Source organism: Bombina bombina, chromosome 4, assembly GCF_027579735.1.
Source record: "Bombina bombina isolate aBomBom1 chromosome 4, aBomBom1.pri, whole genome shotgun sequence".
Lineage (NCBI taxonomy): Eukaryota > Metazoa > Chordata > Amphibia > Anura > Bombinatoridae > Bombina > Bombina bombina.
Genome location: NC_069502.1, coordinates 972,509,546 through 972,528,357, shown reverse-complemented (window position 1 = coordinate 972,528,357; position 18,812 = coordinate 972,509,546). Strand labels below are relative to the sequence as shown.

At 43.1% G+C, this 18,812-nt stretch overlaps 1 protein-coding gene across 2 annotated transcripts in view; it reads left to right on the top strand.

Annotated features, from left to right (window-relative positions):
* RALGAPA2 (Ral GTPase activating protein catalytic subunit alpha 2) overlaps window positions 1-18,812 on the top strand; it is a 1,332,894-nt gene that overhangs the window by 245,263 nt on the left and 1,068,819 nt on the right. For both annotated transcript variants that reach the window (XM_053712011.1, XM_053712010.1), the window contains exon 8: window positions 1,253-1,391. In XM_053712011.1, the coding sequence (XP_053567986.1) occupies window positions 1,253-1,391 (139 nt within the window). The remainder of the gene's footprint in view (window positions 1-1,252; window positions 1,392-18,812) is intronic.

Genomic DNA, 18,812 nt, shown 5'->3' with positions numbered 1-18,812 from the left:
TGTTATCTTTATTTGAATGTAAGCTATGGAGGCTGCCCATTTTTGGTTCAGAACCTGGGTAGCGCTTGCTGATAGGTGGCTACATTTAGACACCAATCAGAAAGTGCTACCCAGGTGTTGAACCGAAAATGGGCCGACTCCTATGCTTACATTCTTGCTTTTTCAAATAAAGATACCAAGAGAACAAAGAAAAAATTGATAATAGTAGTAAATTAGAAAGTTGTTTAAAATTGCCTGTCTGAATCATGAAAGTTTAATTTTGAATAGACCATTCCTTTAAATTAAACATTTTAACTAATGCCTGAAGTATTGCATGTTATTAATCTGGTATCAATATTCAGTACTGAATATGTTTTGTTTACTATGTATATGAACTTTTTACAAAAGAAATATTACTTCATTACATGCTGCGCAGATTAAAAATATACTAAAGATAACCTGATAGTTTATACATTTTGGTTAATTTTCTTTAAAATTACACCCATCAGAAACAAATTTATTACAAAATGTGAGACATTGAAAGATATTAAAAGACATTAAAACATTAATGTTGCAAAACACTGCCACCATAGAGTACTAAAGACACGTGCACACTACTTAGCTCTTCTGAGCCTACCTAGTTTTACTGTTCAATGAAAGATAGCAAGAGAGAGAAGCAATTTTGATAAAAGAAGTAAATTGGAAAGTTGTTTAAAATCGCATGCGCTATCTGAATCATGAAAGTTTAACGAGAATGTACATTTTTATGATATAGTGCCCGTTTTTTAAAAATTAGATTAGAAACAGGGGCACTTTTAATTCATCAAAATTTACATTTCACTTGTGTTGTGAAAATACGTACCTTTTAATCCTGACAGCCGCTCCAGCTTCCCCCGGTCGTCGCAAGCCTCTTCCTACGTCATAAATGACGGACCGGTCATCCTCCAGGGGAATCAGTGTCTGATTCATCGCCTTGATTGGAGGATGCCGGATTCCTCATTTTAGACCCAGGAAGAGGCTTTGCGACGGACGGAGGATGCAATGCATCTGCTATCAAGATTAAAAGGTATTTCCACAACACAAGGGAAATGTAAATTTTGATGAATTAAAGTGCCCCTGTTTTTAATCGAATTTTAAAAAAACAGGCACTTTATCATCAAACTTTACATTCACTTTAATTTTGACTTTACTGTCCCTTTACAATGGTTTTTCTTCCTCCTTTTTCTTTCTTACTTTTTATAACTTACCAAAATGTGTATTTAATATTTTTCAGGCTGCAAGTTTATCTTGGAGAAATAAGGAAAACCAGGACACAGGATTCAAATTTCTATTTAATCTATTTAGAAAGTATTATCTACATCATTTATTCCCATCATTTACTAAGCTAACCAACCTTTATAAACCTGTACTTGGTGAGTCTTTTTTGTGTCTGTAACATGCATGAAATAAAATGTAGTTTTGGTAGAATATGTGAGTCACATCGTTACATAGTAGTGTACATAAACTAATAAAAGATATGGACTATATGGAGTATTTTACTACCATTACATTCCAGTGCTCTCCCCATGCCCTTTTTAGCGGGTGCACCAGCCGGCTAATTTTACTGACACCTCGCTAATAATAAGCTAAAATTTGCCAAAATTAAAAATGTTCAATTTTCATTGCACAAATTATCATTAAATACATTTATGTTAAATTATGCAATTAATTTGTTCTTTGGATAGCAGAAAACAATATAATATTAGAAAATATTACACTGCCCTCACCCTGCTACTTCATAATGCTACCTTGACTGGCAATATTTTTTCTCTTGTTAAGTGTATCCAGTCCACAGATCATCCATTACTTGTGGGATATTCTCCTTCCCAACAGGAAGTTGCAAGAGGATCACCCACAGCATAGCTGCTATATAGCTCCTCCCCTAACTGTCATATCCAGTCATTCTCTTGCAAGCCTCAGCCAAGATGGAGGTCGTAAGAGGAGTGTGGTGTTTTATACTTAGTTTATTCTTCAATCAAAAGTTTGTTATTTTTAAATGGTGCCGGAGTGTACTGTTTATCTCAGGCAGTATTTAGAAGAAGAATCTGCCTGCGTTTTCTATGATCTTAGCAGAAGTAACTAAGATCCATGGCTGTTCTCACATATTCTGAGGAGTGAGGTAACTTCGGAGAGGGAATGGCGTGCAGGTTTTCCTGCAATAAGGTATGTGCAGTTAAAGGGCCACTGTAAGTAAATATTTTCTTTGTCTGTTACTAACTAACTACCCCAAATACGCTTTTTATCAATAGCATTTCATTAACATATCTCTACCGTATATCAGAAATCTTGTCTGCAAATTTAATTGTTTTCCAAACCCACTCCGTGGGTATCCTTTGCTCTGTACCAATCCGTTTACAATACCTAGGTTTCAAAATGGCGCTTTAAACACAATTTCATTGGTTTAAGTATTTTGAACACACAGTGCTGAAAATAGTGGGCAGGATAACGTGACATCATCGGGGAATAAAAGATATAACTTTTATAACGTTATGAAACTTCGTTTTGGAGAAAATATAGGTCAGTAGGTTTTAATTAATGTTTATTAACTTTAATATGTTAGTTGTTTGGCTTAAAAATTATAACAGAAAGTAATCCTTTAATATTTTTCTAGGGATGGAATTTGCTAGAAAATGCTGCTGATACCGAACTAATGTAAGTAAAGCCTTAAATGCAGTGATAGCGACTGGTATCAGGCTTATTAATAGAGATACATACTCTTATAAAAATGTAATATAAAACGTTTGCTGGCATGTTTAATCGTTTTTATATGTATTTGGTGATAAAACTTATTGGGGCCTAGTTTTTTTCCACATGGCTGGCTTGAATTTTGCCTAGTAACAGTTTCCTTAGGCTTTCCACTGTTGTAATATGAGTGGGAGGGGCCTTTTTTAGTGCTTTTCTGTGCAGATAAAAGTACTGACAGACATTCAGCTTCCCTCTGCATGATCCAGGACATCTCTGGAGGGCTCAAAAGGCTTCAAAGTCGTTTTTGAGGGAGGTAAAAAGCCACAGTAGAGCTGTGGCAGTTGTTGTGACTGTTTGAAAAAAAAACAAAAAAAAAAAAACAAAACGTTTTTGTCTTTTATTATTCAGTTTTGGGTATTAAGGGGTTAATCATCCATTTGCAAGTGGGTGCAATGCTCTGCTAACTTGTTACATACACTGTAAAAATTTGTTAGTGTAACTGCCTTTTTTCACTGTTATTTCAAATTTTGACAAAATTTGTGTTTCTTAAAGGTGCAGTAACGTTTTTTATATTGCTTGTAAACTAGTTTAAAGTGTTTTCCAAGCTTGCTAGTCACATTGCTAGTCTGTTTAAACATGTCTGACACAGAGGAAACTACTTGTTCATTATGTTTGAAAGCCATGGTGGAGCCCCATAGGAGAATGTGTACTATATGTATTGATTTCACCTTAAACAGTAACGATCAGTCTTTAACTATAAAAGAAATATCACCAGAAGATTCTGACGAGGGGGAAGTTATGCCGACTAACTCTCCCCACGTGTCAGACCCTTCGCCTCCCGCTCAGGGGATGCACGCTAATATGGCGCCAATTACATCAGGGATGCCCATAGCGATTACCTTGCAGGATATGGCTGCAATCATGAATAATACCCTGTCAGAGGTATTATCCAGGTTGCCTGAATTAAGAGGCAAGCGCGATTGCTCTGGGGTTAGGAGAAATACAGAGCGCGCAGATGCTGTAAGGGCCATGTCTGATACTGCGTCACAATATGCAGATCATGAGGACGGAGAGCTTCAGTCTGTGGGTGACATCTCTGATTCGGGGAAACCTGATTCAGAGATTTCTAATTTTAAATTTAAGCTTGAGAACCTCCGTGTGTTGCTTGGGGAGGTATTAGCTGCTCTGAATGACTGTAACACAGTTGCAGTACCAGAGAAATTGTGTAGGCTGGATAAATACTATGCAGTACCGGTGTGTACTGATGTTTTTCCTATACCTAAAAGGCTTACAGAAATTATTAGCAAGGAGTGGGATAGACCGGGGGTGCCTTTTCCCCCACCTCCTATATTTAGAAAAATGTTTCCAATAGACGCCACTACACGGGACTTATGGCAGACGGTCCCTAAGGGTGGAGGGAGCAGTTTCTACTTTAGCGTACTACTATCCCGGTTGAGGACAGTTGTGCTTTTTCAGATCCAATGGATAAAAAATTGGAGGGTTACCTTAAGAAAATGTTTATTCAACAAGTTTTTATTTTACAGCCCCTTGCATGCATTGCGCCTGTCACGGCCGCGGCGGCATTCTGGTTTGAGGCCCTGGAAGAGGCCATCCATACAGCTCCATTGACTGAAATTATTGACAAGCTTAGAACACTTAAGCTAGCTAACTCATTTGTTTCTGATGCCATTGTTCATTTGACTAAACTAACGGCTAAGAATTCCGGATTCGCCATCCAAGCACGTAGGGCGCTATGGCTTAAATCCTGGTCAGCTGACGTGACTTCGAAGTCTAAATTACTCAACATTCCTTTCAAGGGGCAGACCTTATTCGGGCCTGGTTTGAAGGAAATTATTGCTGACATTACTGGAGGTAAGGGTCACACCCTTCCTCAGGACAGGGCCAAAGCAAAGGCCAAACAGTCTAATTTTCGTGCCTTTCGAAATTTCAAGGCAGGTGCAGCATCAACTTCCTCCGCTTCAAAACAAGAGGGAACTTTTGCTCAATCTAAGCAGGCCTGGAAACCTAACCAGTCCTCGAACAAAGGCAAGCAGGCCAGAAAGCCGTCTGCTGCCTCTAAGACAGCATGAAGGAACGGCCCCCTATCCGGCGACGGATCTAGTAGGGGGCAGACTTTCTCTCTTCGCCCAGGCGTGGGCAAGAGATGTTCAGGATCCCTGGGCGTTGGAGATCATATCTCAGGGATATCTTCTGGACTTCAAAGCTTCCCCTCCACAAGGGAGATTTCATCTTTGAAGGCTATCTGCAAATCAGATAAAGAAAGAGGCATTCCTACGCTGTGTGCAAGACCTCCTAGTTATGGGAGTGATCCATCCAGTTCCGCGGACGGAACAAGGACAGGGTTTTTATTCAAATCTGTTTGTGGTTCCCAAAAAAGAGGGAACCTTCAGACCAATTTTGGATCTAAAGATCTTAAACAAATTCCTCAGAGTTCCATCTTTCAAAATGGAAACTATTCGGACCATCCTACCCATGATCCAAGAAGGTCAGTACATGACCACAGTGGACTTAAAGGATGCCTACCTTCACATACCGATTCACAAAGATCATCATCGGTTTCTAAGGTTTTCCTTTCTAGACAGGCATTACCAATTTGTAGCTCTTCCCTTCGGGTTGGCTACAGCCCCGAGAATCTTTACAAAGGTTCTGGGCTCTCTTCTGGCGGTTCTAAGATCGCGAGGCATAGCGGTGGCTCCGTATCTAGACGACATCCTGATACAGGCGTCAGGCTTTCAAGTTGCCAAGTCTCATACAGAGATAGTTCTGGCATTTCTGAGGTCGCACGGGTAGGAAGTGAACGAGGAAAAGAGTTCTCTATCCCCACTCACAAGAGTCTCCTTCTTAGGAACTCTTATAGATTCTGTAGAAATGAAAATTTACCTGACGGAGTCCAGGTTATCAAAACTTCTAAATGCTTGCCGTGTTCTTCACTCCATTCCGCGCCCTTCGGTAGCTCAGTGTATGGAGGTAATCGGCTTAATGGTAGCGGCAATGGACATAGTGCCATTTGCGCGCCTTCATCTCAGACCGCTGCAATTATGCATGCTGAGTCAGTGGAATGGGGATTACACAGATTTGTCCCCTCTGCTAAATCTGGATCAAGAGACCAGAGATTCTCTTCTCTGGTGGTTGTCTCGGGTACACCTGTCCAAGGGTATGACCTTTCGCAGGCCAGATTGGACAATTGTAACAACAGATGCCAGCCTTCTAGGTTGGGGTGCAGTCTGGAATTCCCTGAAGGCACAGGGATCGTGGACTCAGGAGGAGAAACTCCTTCCAATAAATATTCTGGAGTTAAGAGCGATATTCAATGCTCTTCTGGCTTGGCCTCAGTTAGCAACACTGAGGTTCATCAGATTTCAGTCGGACAACATCACGACTGTGGCTTACATCAACCATCAAGGGGGAACCAGGAGTTCCCTAGCGATGTTAGAAGTCTCAAAAATAATTCGCTGGGCAGAGTACCACTCTTGCCACCTGTCAGCAATCCATATCCCAGGCGTGGAGAACTGGGAGGCGGATTTTCTAAGTCGTCAGACTTTCCATCCGGGGGGAGTGGGAACTCCATCCGGAGGTGTTTGCTCAGTTGATTCAGAGTTGGATCTCATGGCGTCTCGCCAGAACGCCAAGCTTCCTTGTTACGGATCCAGGTCCAGGGACCCAGAAGCGACGCTGATAGATGCGCTAGCAGCGCCTTGGTTCTTCAACCTGGCTTATGTGTTTCCACCGTTTCCTCTGCTCCCTCGACTGATTGCCAAAATCAAAAAGGAGAGAGCATCAGTGATTCTGATAGCACCTGCGTGGCCACGCAGGACTTGGTATGCAGACCTAGTGGACATGTCATCCTTTCCACCATGGACTCTGCCTCTAAGACAGGACCTTCTGATACAAGGTCCTTTCAATCATCCAAATCTAATTTCTCTGAGACTGACTGCATGGAGATTGAACGCTTGATTCTATCAAAGCGTGGCTTCTCCGAGTCAGTCATTGATACTTTAATACAGGCACGAAAGCCTGTTACCAGGAAAATCTACCACAAGATATGGAGTAAATATCTTTATTGGTGTGAATCCAAGACTTACTCATGGAGTAAAGTTAGGATTCCTAGAATATTGTCTTTTCTCCAAGAGGGCTTGGACAAAGGATTATCAGCTAGTTCCTTAAAGGGACAGATTTCTGCTCTGTCTATTCTTTTGCACAAGCGTCTGGCAGAGGTTCCAGACGTCCAGGCATTTTGCCAGGCTTTGGTTAGATTTAAGCCTGTGTTTAAACCTCTTGCTCCCCTGTGGAGCTTAAACTTGGATCTTAAGGTTCTTCAAGGAGTTCCGTTTGAACCCCTTCATTCCATAGATATTAAACTTTTATCTTGGAAAGTTCTGTTTTTGATGGCTATTTCCTCGGCTCGGAGAGTCTCTGAGCTATCTGCCTTACAATGTGATTCTCCCTATCTGATTTTTCATGCAGATAAGGTAGTTCTGCGTACCAAACCTGGGTTTTTACCTAAGGTGGTTTCTAACAATTATATCAATCAAGAGATTGTTGTTCCATCGTTGTGCCCTAATCCTTCTTCAAAGAAGGAACGTCTTTAACATAATCTGGACGTAGTCCGTGCCTTGAAGTTTTACTTACAAGCTACTAAGGATTTTCGTCAAACATCTTTCCTGTTTGTCGTTTACTCTGGACAGAGGAGAGGTCAAAAAGCTTCGGCAACCTCTCTTTCCTTTTGGCTTTGGAGCGTAATAAGCCTAGCCTATGAGACTGCTGGACAGCAGCCCCCTGAAAGGATTACAGCTCATTCTACTAGAGCTGTGGCTTCCACCTGGGCCTTCAAAAATGAGGCCTCTGTTGAACAGATTTGCAAGGTATGCGACTTGGTCTTTGCTTCACACTTTTTCAAAATTTTACAAATTTGATACTTTTGCTTCTTCGGAGGCTGTGTTTGGGAGAAAGCTTCTTCAGGCAGTGGTTCCTTCCGCTTAATCCTGCCTTGTCCCTCCCATCATCCGTGTACTTTAGCTTTGGTATTGGTATCCCACAAGTAATGGATGATCCGTGGACTGGATACACTTAACAAGAGAAAACATAATTTATGCTTACCTGATAAATTTATTTCTCTTGTAGTGTATCCAGTCCACGGCCCGCCCTGTCCTTTTAAGGCAGGTCTAAATTTTAATTAAACTACAGTCACCACTGCACCCTATGGTTTCTCCTTTCTCTGTTTGTTTTCGGTCGAATGACTGGATATGACAGTTAGGGGAGGAGCTATATAGCAGCTCTGCTGTGGGTGATCCTCTTGCAACTTCCTTTTGGGAAGGAGAATATCCCACAAGTAATGGATGATCCGTGGACTGGATACACTACAAGAGAAATAAATTTATCAGGTAAGCATAAATTATGTTTTTTTTGAGTTAATGTTAATTTCTTTTTTATGACACGATGAGTCCACGGATCATCTTAATTACTAATGGGATATTCACCTCTTGGTCAGCAGGAGGCAGCAAAGAGCACCACAGCAAAGCTGTTAAATAGCTCCTCCCTTCCCTCCCACTCCAGTCATTCTCTATGCCTACGTTAGTGATAGGAAGTGGTAAAGTGAGGTGTTAGTATAGATTCTTCAATCAAGAGTTTATTTTTACAGTAGTGCAAGATTGTGCTGCTTTGTTCTAGGGTTTAGCTGTAGTACATATCAGTCTCTTCAGTAGATCATTGGTAGCTTTAGAGCAATGGGAACTTGTGGGACATAATTCTCACTGCGCCTCCCATGTTTTCTGCTGCCCTATATCCTTCAGTTTGAGGTAAACACTTACTCAGCATTTTATTCTCCTCAGGTCGATGTGAGGGAGAGGACCTCTCAAGCCTGAGAGCTGCCTTGCTGCCAGGCAGAAGCTAAGGTAAGTGCTAATTTTCTGGGGCACATTGAAATAGTAAGGAGACTCAGAAAAAAAGTAAGCACACTCTGAACATAAGGGACACTCACGGGGAAGGTGGCTCTTTATATTAGGGACATTACAATCTTTCCTGGGGTGGAGAGTATTTTGGCAGCTGGGGCTGGAGTAAGGCTGGTTATGGCTCTGGTGGTTTCACACTGTTTACGGACTTTGACGAGCGGGATAGTTTCGGCATTGGTTAACGCCCACGATGGGTGGTCCTTCCTGTTTGCGCGCCACTTTATTTGCGCTTCAGTTCTGAGGGAGCGACATTACGAAGGATTTGTCCGGTCTGTTCTAGAGACGCATGGGGAAGCAGAGCATGCGTTTCTAGTATAGGAACGGTATTTCCTTTTTAGCAGCGCTAAACAGATCGTCTGGAGCTGATAAAAGGTGAAATTAACTGATCTTCAGTCAGGTAGGAGCACCTCAGCGGAGTTGCTGCGGTGCAGAGGTGTAATTTTTCATTTAAACGTTGTTTGCTAAACTGAACGGTTTGCAGTAAAAAAGAAACTGTTTTGAATTTAAAGAGACATTAACAGTTTTTCTATTTAATATTTACAGATAAATTTAACATTTTTTATTTGCTATTTGGCCAATTGTGAACAAGCATGGACCAAGCGGACTTGCAAGAGGTCACTTGCTCCTTATGTTTTGACGCCAATGTGGAACCACTAATCCCTTTCTGTCCCTCATGTATTGAGAGGACTTTGAATTATAGGGAAAAGATTTTTTCAGAGCCAATCTCCTCTAAGGCGGATGTTGTCGAAGAGTCTAATGATGAGGGTCAATATATGCCGCAGCTTTCTCCCCAAGCGTCCCAAATGTTACCGCCCTCACAAGCAGTGCCCTGCGCTTCCGCTATAGTCCCTTCTGGGGTTACTTTAAAAGACATAGCTTCTCTCATGTCTTCTACTATTTCTGATGCTTTATCTGCTTTTCCAATGTTGCAGGGCAAACGTAAGAGGAAAGTCAGACATTCAGTAAGCTAGGTTTCTGACGTAATTGTTGCAATTTCGGAGATATCTTCCCAACGACCTGAAGAGGAGGGTACTGCCGTAGCATCTGAAGGGGAAATTTCAGATTCAGAGAGTTTATTACCTCTGACAGACTCGGAGGTGGTTTCTTTTAGGTTTAAACTAGAACACCCTTAGTCTGTTACTCAGGGAGGTTTTAGTTACCTTGGACGACAGTGACTCAACAGTTGTGGTTGTCCCTAAGAAGTCTAGTAAACTGGACAAATATTTTGAGGTTCCTTCTTACACAGACCTATTTCCAGTTCCTCAACGAGCTTCTTAGATCATTGCTAAGGAGTGGGAGAGACCGGGTATACCTTTTTTCTCCCTCACCTATTTTTAAGAAGATGTTTCCCATAGCCGACTCTATCAAAGAGGCTCGGCAAACAGTACCTAAGGTGGAAGGGGCCGTTTCCACCTTAGCTAAGAGAACTACTACTCCCATAGTGGATAGTTGTGCCTTCAAAGATCATATGGATAAAAAGTTAGAGGGTTTACTCAAGAAGATATATGTACACCAGGGTCTGCAATGGCAACCAACTGTGTGCATTGCCACCGTCACTAGTGCGGCGGCGTATTGGTTCGATGCTCTGTCTAAGGCCCTCAGGACAGAATCTTCTTTGGATGAGATCCAAGATAGGATAAAGGCTCTTAAACTAGCTAATGCCTTTATTACGGACGCTTCCCTTCAAATGATTAAACTGGGAGCTAAGGTTTCGGGTTTCTCTATTCTTGCTTGCAGAGCCTTATGGTTAAAGCCTTGGTCTGCGGATGTGTCATCTAAGTCTAAGCTTCTAGCGATTCCTTACAAGGGGTAGACCTTGTTTGGACCTGGCCTGACGGAAATTATCTCTATCACGGGAGGTAAGGGTCATCACCTCCCTCAGGATAAGAGAAACAAACAAAAAGGATGACAGAGTAATTTTCGTCCCTTTTGAAATTTCAAGGGAAATTCTTCCTCTTCCTCCTCTAAGCAGGAACAATCTAAACCTGCATGGAGACCCAACCAGTCTTGGAATAAGGGTAAACAATCCAAGAAACCTGCTATTGAATCCAAGACAGCATGAAGGTCATGCCCCCGATCCGGGACCGGATCTGGTAGGGGGCAGACTTTCCTCCTTCGCTCAGGCTTGGGTTCGGGATGTTCAGGATCCCTGGGCAATAGAAATAGTGTCTCAGGGATACAAATTGGAGTTCAAAAGTTTTCCTCCCAGAGGCAGGTTTCTACTTTCAAGATTATCTGCAGACCACACAAAGAGAGAGGCGTTCTTACACTGTGTAGGAGACCTCTTTGCCCTGGGAGTGATTGTTCCTGTTCCAGTACAGGAACAGGGTCTGGGGTTTTATTCCAATCTGTTCGTGGTTCCCAAAAAGGAGGGAACCTTCAGACCAATTTAAGACCTCAAGAGTCTAAACAAATTTCTCAGAGTACCGTCCTTTAAGATGGAAACTATTCGTTCCATTCTTCCCTTGATCCTACATGTTCCCATTTGCAGGGAAAATCACAAGTTTCTAAGGTTTGCCTTTCTGGACAGACACTTCCAGTTCGTGGCTCTTCCTTTCGGTCTTGCCACAGCTCCCAGAATTTTCACAAAGGTTCTGGGATCTCTGTTGGTGGTGCTTCGATCTTGGGGCATTGCAGTGGTGCCCTATCTGGACGACATCCTAGTCCAGGCGCCATCCTTTCAACTAGCAAGATCCCACACGGACTTGGTGTTGTCCTTCCTATGAACTCATGGGTGGAAGGTAAATTTGGAAAAGAGTTCCTTAGTCCCAAATACAAGGGTAACTTTCTTAGGAACCATAATAGACTCCCTGTCTATGAAGATTTTTCTGACAGAAGTCAAGAAATCAAAGATTATCGATACTTGCCGAGTCCTTCAGTCCACTCCTCGGCCGTCAGTGGCTCAGTGCATGGAGTTAATCTGGCTGATGGTGGCGGCAATGGACATCATCCCGTTTGCTCAGTTCCATCTCAGACCCCTGCAGTTAAGCATGCTCAGGCAATGGAACGGAGATTATGCAGACTTGTCTCCTCGAATACTACTGGGGCAGGAGACGTGGGATTTTCTCCAATGGTGGTTGTCTCTGGAGCATCTCCCCCAGGGAACCTGCTTTTGCAGACCATCTTGGGTGATTGTGACAACAGATGCCAGCCTTCTAGGTTGGGGAGCAGTCTGGGGCTCTCTTAAAGCTCAGGGAGCTTGGACTCAGTCAGATTCTGTTCTTCCTCTAAACATTCTGGAACTTAGAGAGATTTTCAATGCTCATCTGGCCTGGCCCCAGTTAGCCACGGTCCGGTTTATCCGGTTCCAGTCGGACAACATAACTCCTGTGGCTTACATCAATCATCAGGGAGGAACGAGGAGTTCCTTAGCGATGACCGAAGTAACCAAAATAATCCAGTGGGCGGAAACCCATTCTTGCTGTCTGTCAGCGATTCACATCCCAGGGGTGGACATTTGGGAGGCGGATTTCTTGAGCAGGCAGACCTTTCATCCGGGGGAGTGGGAACTCCATCCGGAAGTGTTCTCCAGCTTGATTCTCAAGTGGGGTCAGCCGGAATTGGATCTCATGGCATCCCGACAGAATGCCAAACTCCTGAGATACGGGTCGAGGTCCAGGGACCCCCAGGTGGAACTGATAGATGCTCTGGCAGTCCCTTGGACTTTCAGTCTAGCATACCTATTTCCTCCGTTTGCTCTTCTCCCTTGGGTAATTGCTCGAATCAAACAGAAGAGGGCCCTGGTGATCCTCATAGCACCAGCTTGGCCTCGCAGGATTTGGTATGCAGATCTGGTGGACATGTCATCTCTATCACCTTGGAGACTTCCATTGTGGAAGGACCTTCTAATTCAAGGGCCCTTCCTTCACCCAAATCTAGTTTCTCTGAAGCTGACTGGTTGAAGATTGAACGCTTAATATTATCCAAGCGGGGTTTTTCTGACTCGGTCATTGAGACCATTATTCAGGCTCGTAAGCCTGTAACTAGAAAAATTTACCATAAGATATGGCGTAAATATCTTTATTGGTGTGAATACAAGGGCTACTCATGGAGTAGAGTTAGGATTCCTAGAATTTTGTCTTTTCTCAAAGAGGGTTTGGAGAAGGGATTGTCGACAAGTTCCCTAAAGTGTCATATCTCGTCCTTATCTATTTTGTTACACAAACGTCTGGCGGATTTCCCAGATGAACAATCCTTTTGTCAGGCTTTGGTCAGGATCAGGCCTGTGTTCAAACCAGTTACTCCTCCATGGAGTCTTAGTTTAGTTCTCAAAGTTCTACAAGGGGCTCTGTTTGAGCCCATGCATTCTTTAGATATTAAGTTGTTATCTTGGAAAGTTTTATTTCTTGTTGCTATTTCTCTTGTAAGGTGTATCCAGTCCACGGATTCATCCATTACTTGTGGTATATTCTCCTTCCCAACAGGAAGCTGCAAGAGGGCACCCACAGCAGAGCTGTCTATATAGCTCCTCCGCTAACTGCCACTCCCAGTCATTCAGCTCTCGACAAGAAAGGAAGTATCAAGAGATATGTGGTGACTTAGTGTAGTTTATCTTCAATCAAAAGTTTATTTTTAAATGGTACCGGCGTTGTACTGTTTTTACCTCAGGCAGAAATTAGAAGAAGAGTTCTGCTTGAGGTTTTTGATGATCTTAGCAGGTTGTAACTAAGGTCCACTGCTGTTCTCACACATAACTGAACAGTATGGGAAAACTTCAGCTGGGGGAATGGCCTGCAGAATTAACTGCTCTGAGGTATGTTCAGTATATTTTTTTCTAGAGAGATAAGGTCTAGAAAATGCTGACAGTGCCTGATATATTTAAGGTAAGCCTGATTACAGTGATTTAACAAACGACTGGGATCATGCTTGCAGTAAAGGGTAATATTCATGTTACTTGCTCTTATTACTTAGTATGTAAAACGTTTGCATGATATATAAAAAACGTTTTTTACTGAGGGTGATAAATCTTTATTTGGGGCCTAGTTTTCCACATGGCTGACTAGATTTCTCCTAGGAGTAGTTATTTATGGCCCTTTCACTTTGAGTGCATGGTGGGAGGGGCCTATTTTCACGCTCTAATTGCGCAGTAGTTTTTACAGTCTGAGACATCCAGCTTCCCTGAAGGAGTCCCCTGACATATAGGACCTCTGTAAAGGGTTTTTGTGCCTACAAAAGTCGTTTTATGGGCAGGTAGGAGCCACAGTAGAGCTGTGGCAGTTTGCTTGTGACTGTTTATAACGGTTTTACCGTTTTTCTGATTAGTTTTTGAGCCTGAGGGGTTAATCATCCATTTGCAAGTGGGTGCAATGCTATTTTAGTCTATTATACACACTGTAAAAATTTTGTAGAGTTTACTGCTTTTTTTCACTGTTTTGCAGTTTATGTGATTGTTTTTTTTCCCTTAAAGGCACAGTACCGTTTTTTATATTCTGCTTTTTCACATTTATTAAAGTGTTTTCCAAGCTTGCTGGTCTCATTACTAGTCTGTTAAACATGTCTGACATAGAGGAAACTCCTTGTTCATTATGTTTAGAAGCCATTGTGGAACCCCCTCTTAGAATGTGTACCAAATGCACTGATCTTACTATAAATTTTAAAGACCATATTCTGGCTTTAAAAGATTTATCACCAGAGGAAATTGACAAGGGGGAAGTTATGCCGACTAACTCTCCCCACGTGTCAGAGCCTATAACTCCCGCTCAAGGGACGCCAAGTACATCTAGCGCGCCCATTGTGTACTTTACGAGATATGGCGGCAGTTATGAATCATACCCTTACAGAGGTATTGTCCAAACTGTCAGGGTTACAAGGAAAGCGAGACAGCTCTGGGGCTAGAACAAATACAGAGCTCTCTGACACTTTAGTAGCTATGTCTGATATACCCTCACAATGTGCAGAAGCCGAAGCAGGAGAGCTTCTATCTGTGGGTGATTTTTCTGATTCAGGGAAGACACTTCAACCTGATTCTGATATGTCTACATTTAAATTTAAGCTTGAACACCTCCGCGTGTTGCTCAGGGAGGTTTTAGCAACTCTGGATGACTGTGACGCCATTGTAGTCCCAGAGAAATTGTGTAAGTTGGATAAATACTATGCAGTGCCTATTTACACTGATGTTTTTCCAATCCCTAAGAGGTTTTCAGAAATTATTACTAAGGAATGGGATAGACCAGGTGTACCGTTCTCTCCCCCTCCTGTTTTTAAAAAGATGTTTCCCATAGATGCCGCTACACGGGACTTGTGGCAGACGGTCCCTAAGGTGGAGGGAGCAGTGTCTACCCTAGCGAAGCGTACAACTAACCCGGTCGAGGATAGTTGTGCTTTTCTAGATCCAATGGACAAAAAATTAGAGGGTTACCTTAAGAAAATTTTTATTCAACAAGGTTTTATTCTCCAGCCTCTTGCATGCATTGCCCCAGTCACTGCTGCTGTGGCTTTTTGGTTTGAGTCTCTAGAAGAGGCTCTACAGGTAGAAACCCCGTTGGATGATATCCTTGACAAGCTTAAAGCTCTTAAGCTAGCCAATTCATTTGTTTCTGACGCCGTTGTTCATTTAACCAAGCTAACGGCTAAAAACTCAGGTTTTGCTATTCAGGCGCGTAGGGCGCTATGGCTTAAATCCTGGTCAGCTGACGTTACTTCAAAGTCTAAGCTTCTCAACATTCCCTTCAAGGGGCAGACCCTATTCGGGCCTGGACTGAAGGAGATCATTTCTGATATTACTGGAGGAAAAGTTCACGCCCTTCCTCAGGATAGGTCCAACAAATTAAGGACCAAAAAGACTAATGTTCGTTCCTTTTGAAACTTCAAGAGTGGCGCAGCTTCAACTTCCTCTAATACAAATCAAAAGGGAAATTTTGCTCAGTCCAAGCCGGTCTGGAGACCTAACCAGGCTTGGAACAAAGGAAAGCAGGCCAAAAAACCTGCTGCTGCCTCTAAAACAGCATGAAGGATCAGCCCCCGATCCGCAAATGGATCTAGTAAGGGGCAGACTTTCTCTCTTCGCCCAGGCTTGGGCAAGAGATGTCCAGGATCCCTGGGCGTTGGAAATTGTGTCCCAGGGATATCTTCTGGACTTCAAAGCTTCTTCCCCAAAAGTGAGATTTCATCTCTCACAATTATCTGCAAACCAGATAAATAGAGAGGCATTCTTACATTGTGTTCAAGACCTCCTAGTTATGGGAGTGATCCACCCAGTTCCAAAGGAGGAACAGGGGCAAGGCTTCTATTCAAATCTGTTTGTAGTTCCCAAGAAAGAGGGAACCTTCAGACCAATCTTAGATCTCAAGATCCTAAACAAATTTCTCAGGGTCCCATCCTTCAAGATGGAGACTATTCGAACCATCCTACCTATGATCCAGGAGGATCAATATATGACTTCCGTTGACTTAAAGGATGCTTATCTTCACATTCCGATACACAGAGATCATCATCGGTTTCTCAGGTTCGCCTTCCTAGACAGGCATTACCAGTTTGTGGCTCTTCCCTTTGGGTTAGCTACGGCACCAAGAATCTTTACGAAGGTTCTATTGTCGCTCCTAGCGGTCCTAAGGCCGCGGGGTATAGCAGTAGCTCCTTACCTAGACGACATTCTGATACAGGCGTCAAATTTTCAAATCGCCAGGTTCCATACGGACATTGTTCTGGCATTCCTGAGGTCTCATGGGTGGAAGGTGAACGAAGAAAAGAGTTCTCTATCCCCTCTCACAAGAGTTTCCTTCCTAGGAACTATGATAGATTCTGTAGAAATGAAGATTTACCTGACAAAGGCCAGGTTGTCAAAACTTCTAAATTCCTGCCGTGTTCTTTATTCTACTTCTCGCCCTTCAGTGGCTCAGTGTATGGAAGTAATCGGCTTAATGGTAGCGGCAATGGACATAGTGCCGTTTGCCCGCCTACATCTCAGACCGCTGCAACTTTGCATACTCAGTCAGTGGAATGGGGATTACACGGATTTGTCCCCTCTACTAAATCTGGATCAAGAGACCAGGAATTCTCTTCTCTGGTGGCTATCTCGGGTCCATCTGTCCAAGGGTATGACCTCCTGCAGGCCAGATTGGACAATAGTAACGACAGATTCCAGCCTTCTGGGCTGGGGTGCAGTCTTGAACTCCCTGAAGGCTCAGGGCTCGTGGACTCAGGAGGAGGCACTCCGGATAAACATCAACCATCAAGGGGGAACAGGGAGTTCCCTAGCAATGTTGGAGGTTTCAAAAATAATTCTATTGGCAGAGGTTCACTCTTGCCATCTATCAGCTATCCATATCCCAGGAGAAGAGAACTGGGAGGCGGATTTTCTAAGTCGGCAGGAGTGGGAACTCCATCCGGAGGTATTTGCACAGTTGATTCAACTTTGGGGCAAACCAGAACTTGATCTCATGGCGTCTCGTCAGAACGCCAAGCTTCCTTGTTACAGATCCAGGTCCAGGGATCCCAAGGCAGCGCTGATAGATGCTCTAGCAGCGCCTTGGTCCTTCAACTTGGCTTATGTGTTTCCACCGTTTCCTCTGCTCCCTCGTCTGATTGCCAAGATCAAGCAGGAGAGAGCTTCGGTGATTTTGATAGCACCTGCGTGGCCACGCAGGACTTGGTATGCAGATCTGGTAGACATGTCATCCCTTCCACCATGGTCTCTGCAGCTGAGGCAGGACCTTCTACTTCAGGGTCCTTTCAACCATCCAAATCTAATTTCTCTGCGTCTGACTGCTTGGAGATTGAACGCTTGATTTTATCAAAGCGTGGTTTCTCTGAGTCGGTCATTGATACCTTAATTCAGGCTCGAAAGCCGGTCACCAGGAAAATCTATCATAAGATATGGTGTAGATATCTTCATTGGTGTGAATCCAAAGGTTACTCATGGAGTAAGGTCAGGATTCCTAGGATATTATCTTTTCTCCAAGAAGGATTGGAGAAGGGATTGTCAAGTAGTTCCTTAAAGGGACAGATTTCTGCTCTGTCTATTCTTTTGCACAAGCGTCTGGCTGATACTTCAGATGTTCAGGCGTTTTGTCAGGCTTTAGTTAGAATTAAGCCTGTGTTTAAACCTGTTGCTCCGCCATGGAGTTTAAATTTAGTTCTTAAGGTTCTGCAAGGGGTTCCGTTTGAACCTTTGCATTCCATAGATATTAAACTTTTATCTTGGAAAGTTGTTTTTAGTAGCTATCTCCTCGGCTCGAAGAGTTTCGGAGTTATATGCTTTACAATGTGATTCCCCTTATCTCATTTTCCATGCAGATAAGGTAGTGTTGCGTACCAAACCTGGTTTTCTTCCTAAGGTGGTATCTAATAAAAATATCAATCAGGAGATTGTTGTTCCTTCACTATGTCCTAATCCTTCTTCAAAGAAGGAACGTCTTTTACACAATCTTGATGTGGTTCGTGCTTTAAAATTTTATTTACAAGCTACGAAGGATTTTCGTCAAACATCTGCTTTGTTTGTGGTCTACTGTGGACAGAGGAGAGGCCAAAAGGCTTCTGCAACTTCTCTTTCTTTTTGGCTAAGAAGCATAATCCGATTAGCTTATGAGACTGCTGGCCAGCAGCCTCCTGAAAGAATTACAGCTCATTCCACTAGAGCAGTTGCTTCCACATGGGCTTTTAAGAATGAGGCTTCTTTTGAACAGATTTGTAAGGCGGCGACTTGGTCTTCGCTTCATACTTTTTCTAAATTCTACAAATTTGATACTTTTTCTTCTTCGGAGGCTATTTTTGGGAGAAAGGTCTTACAGGCAGTGGTGCCTTCCGTTTAAGCGCCTGCCTTGTCCCTCCCTTCATCCGTGTCCTATAACTTTGGTATTGGTATCCCACAAGTAATGGATGAATCCGTGGACTGGATACACCTTACAAGAGAAAACAAAATTTATGCTTACCTGATAAATTTATTTCTCTTGTGGTGTATCCAGTCCACGGCCCGCCCTGTCATTTTAAGGCAGGTGATTTTTATTTTTAAACTACAGTCACCACTGCACCCTATAGTTTCTCCTTTCTCTTGCTTGTCTTCGGTCGAATGACTGGGAGTGGCAGTTAGGGGAAGAGCTATATAGACAGCTCTGCTGTGGGTGTCCTCTTGCAGCTTCTTGTTGGGAAGGAGAATATCCCACAAGTAATGGATGAATCCGTGGACTGGATACACCACAAGAG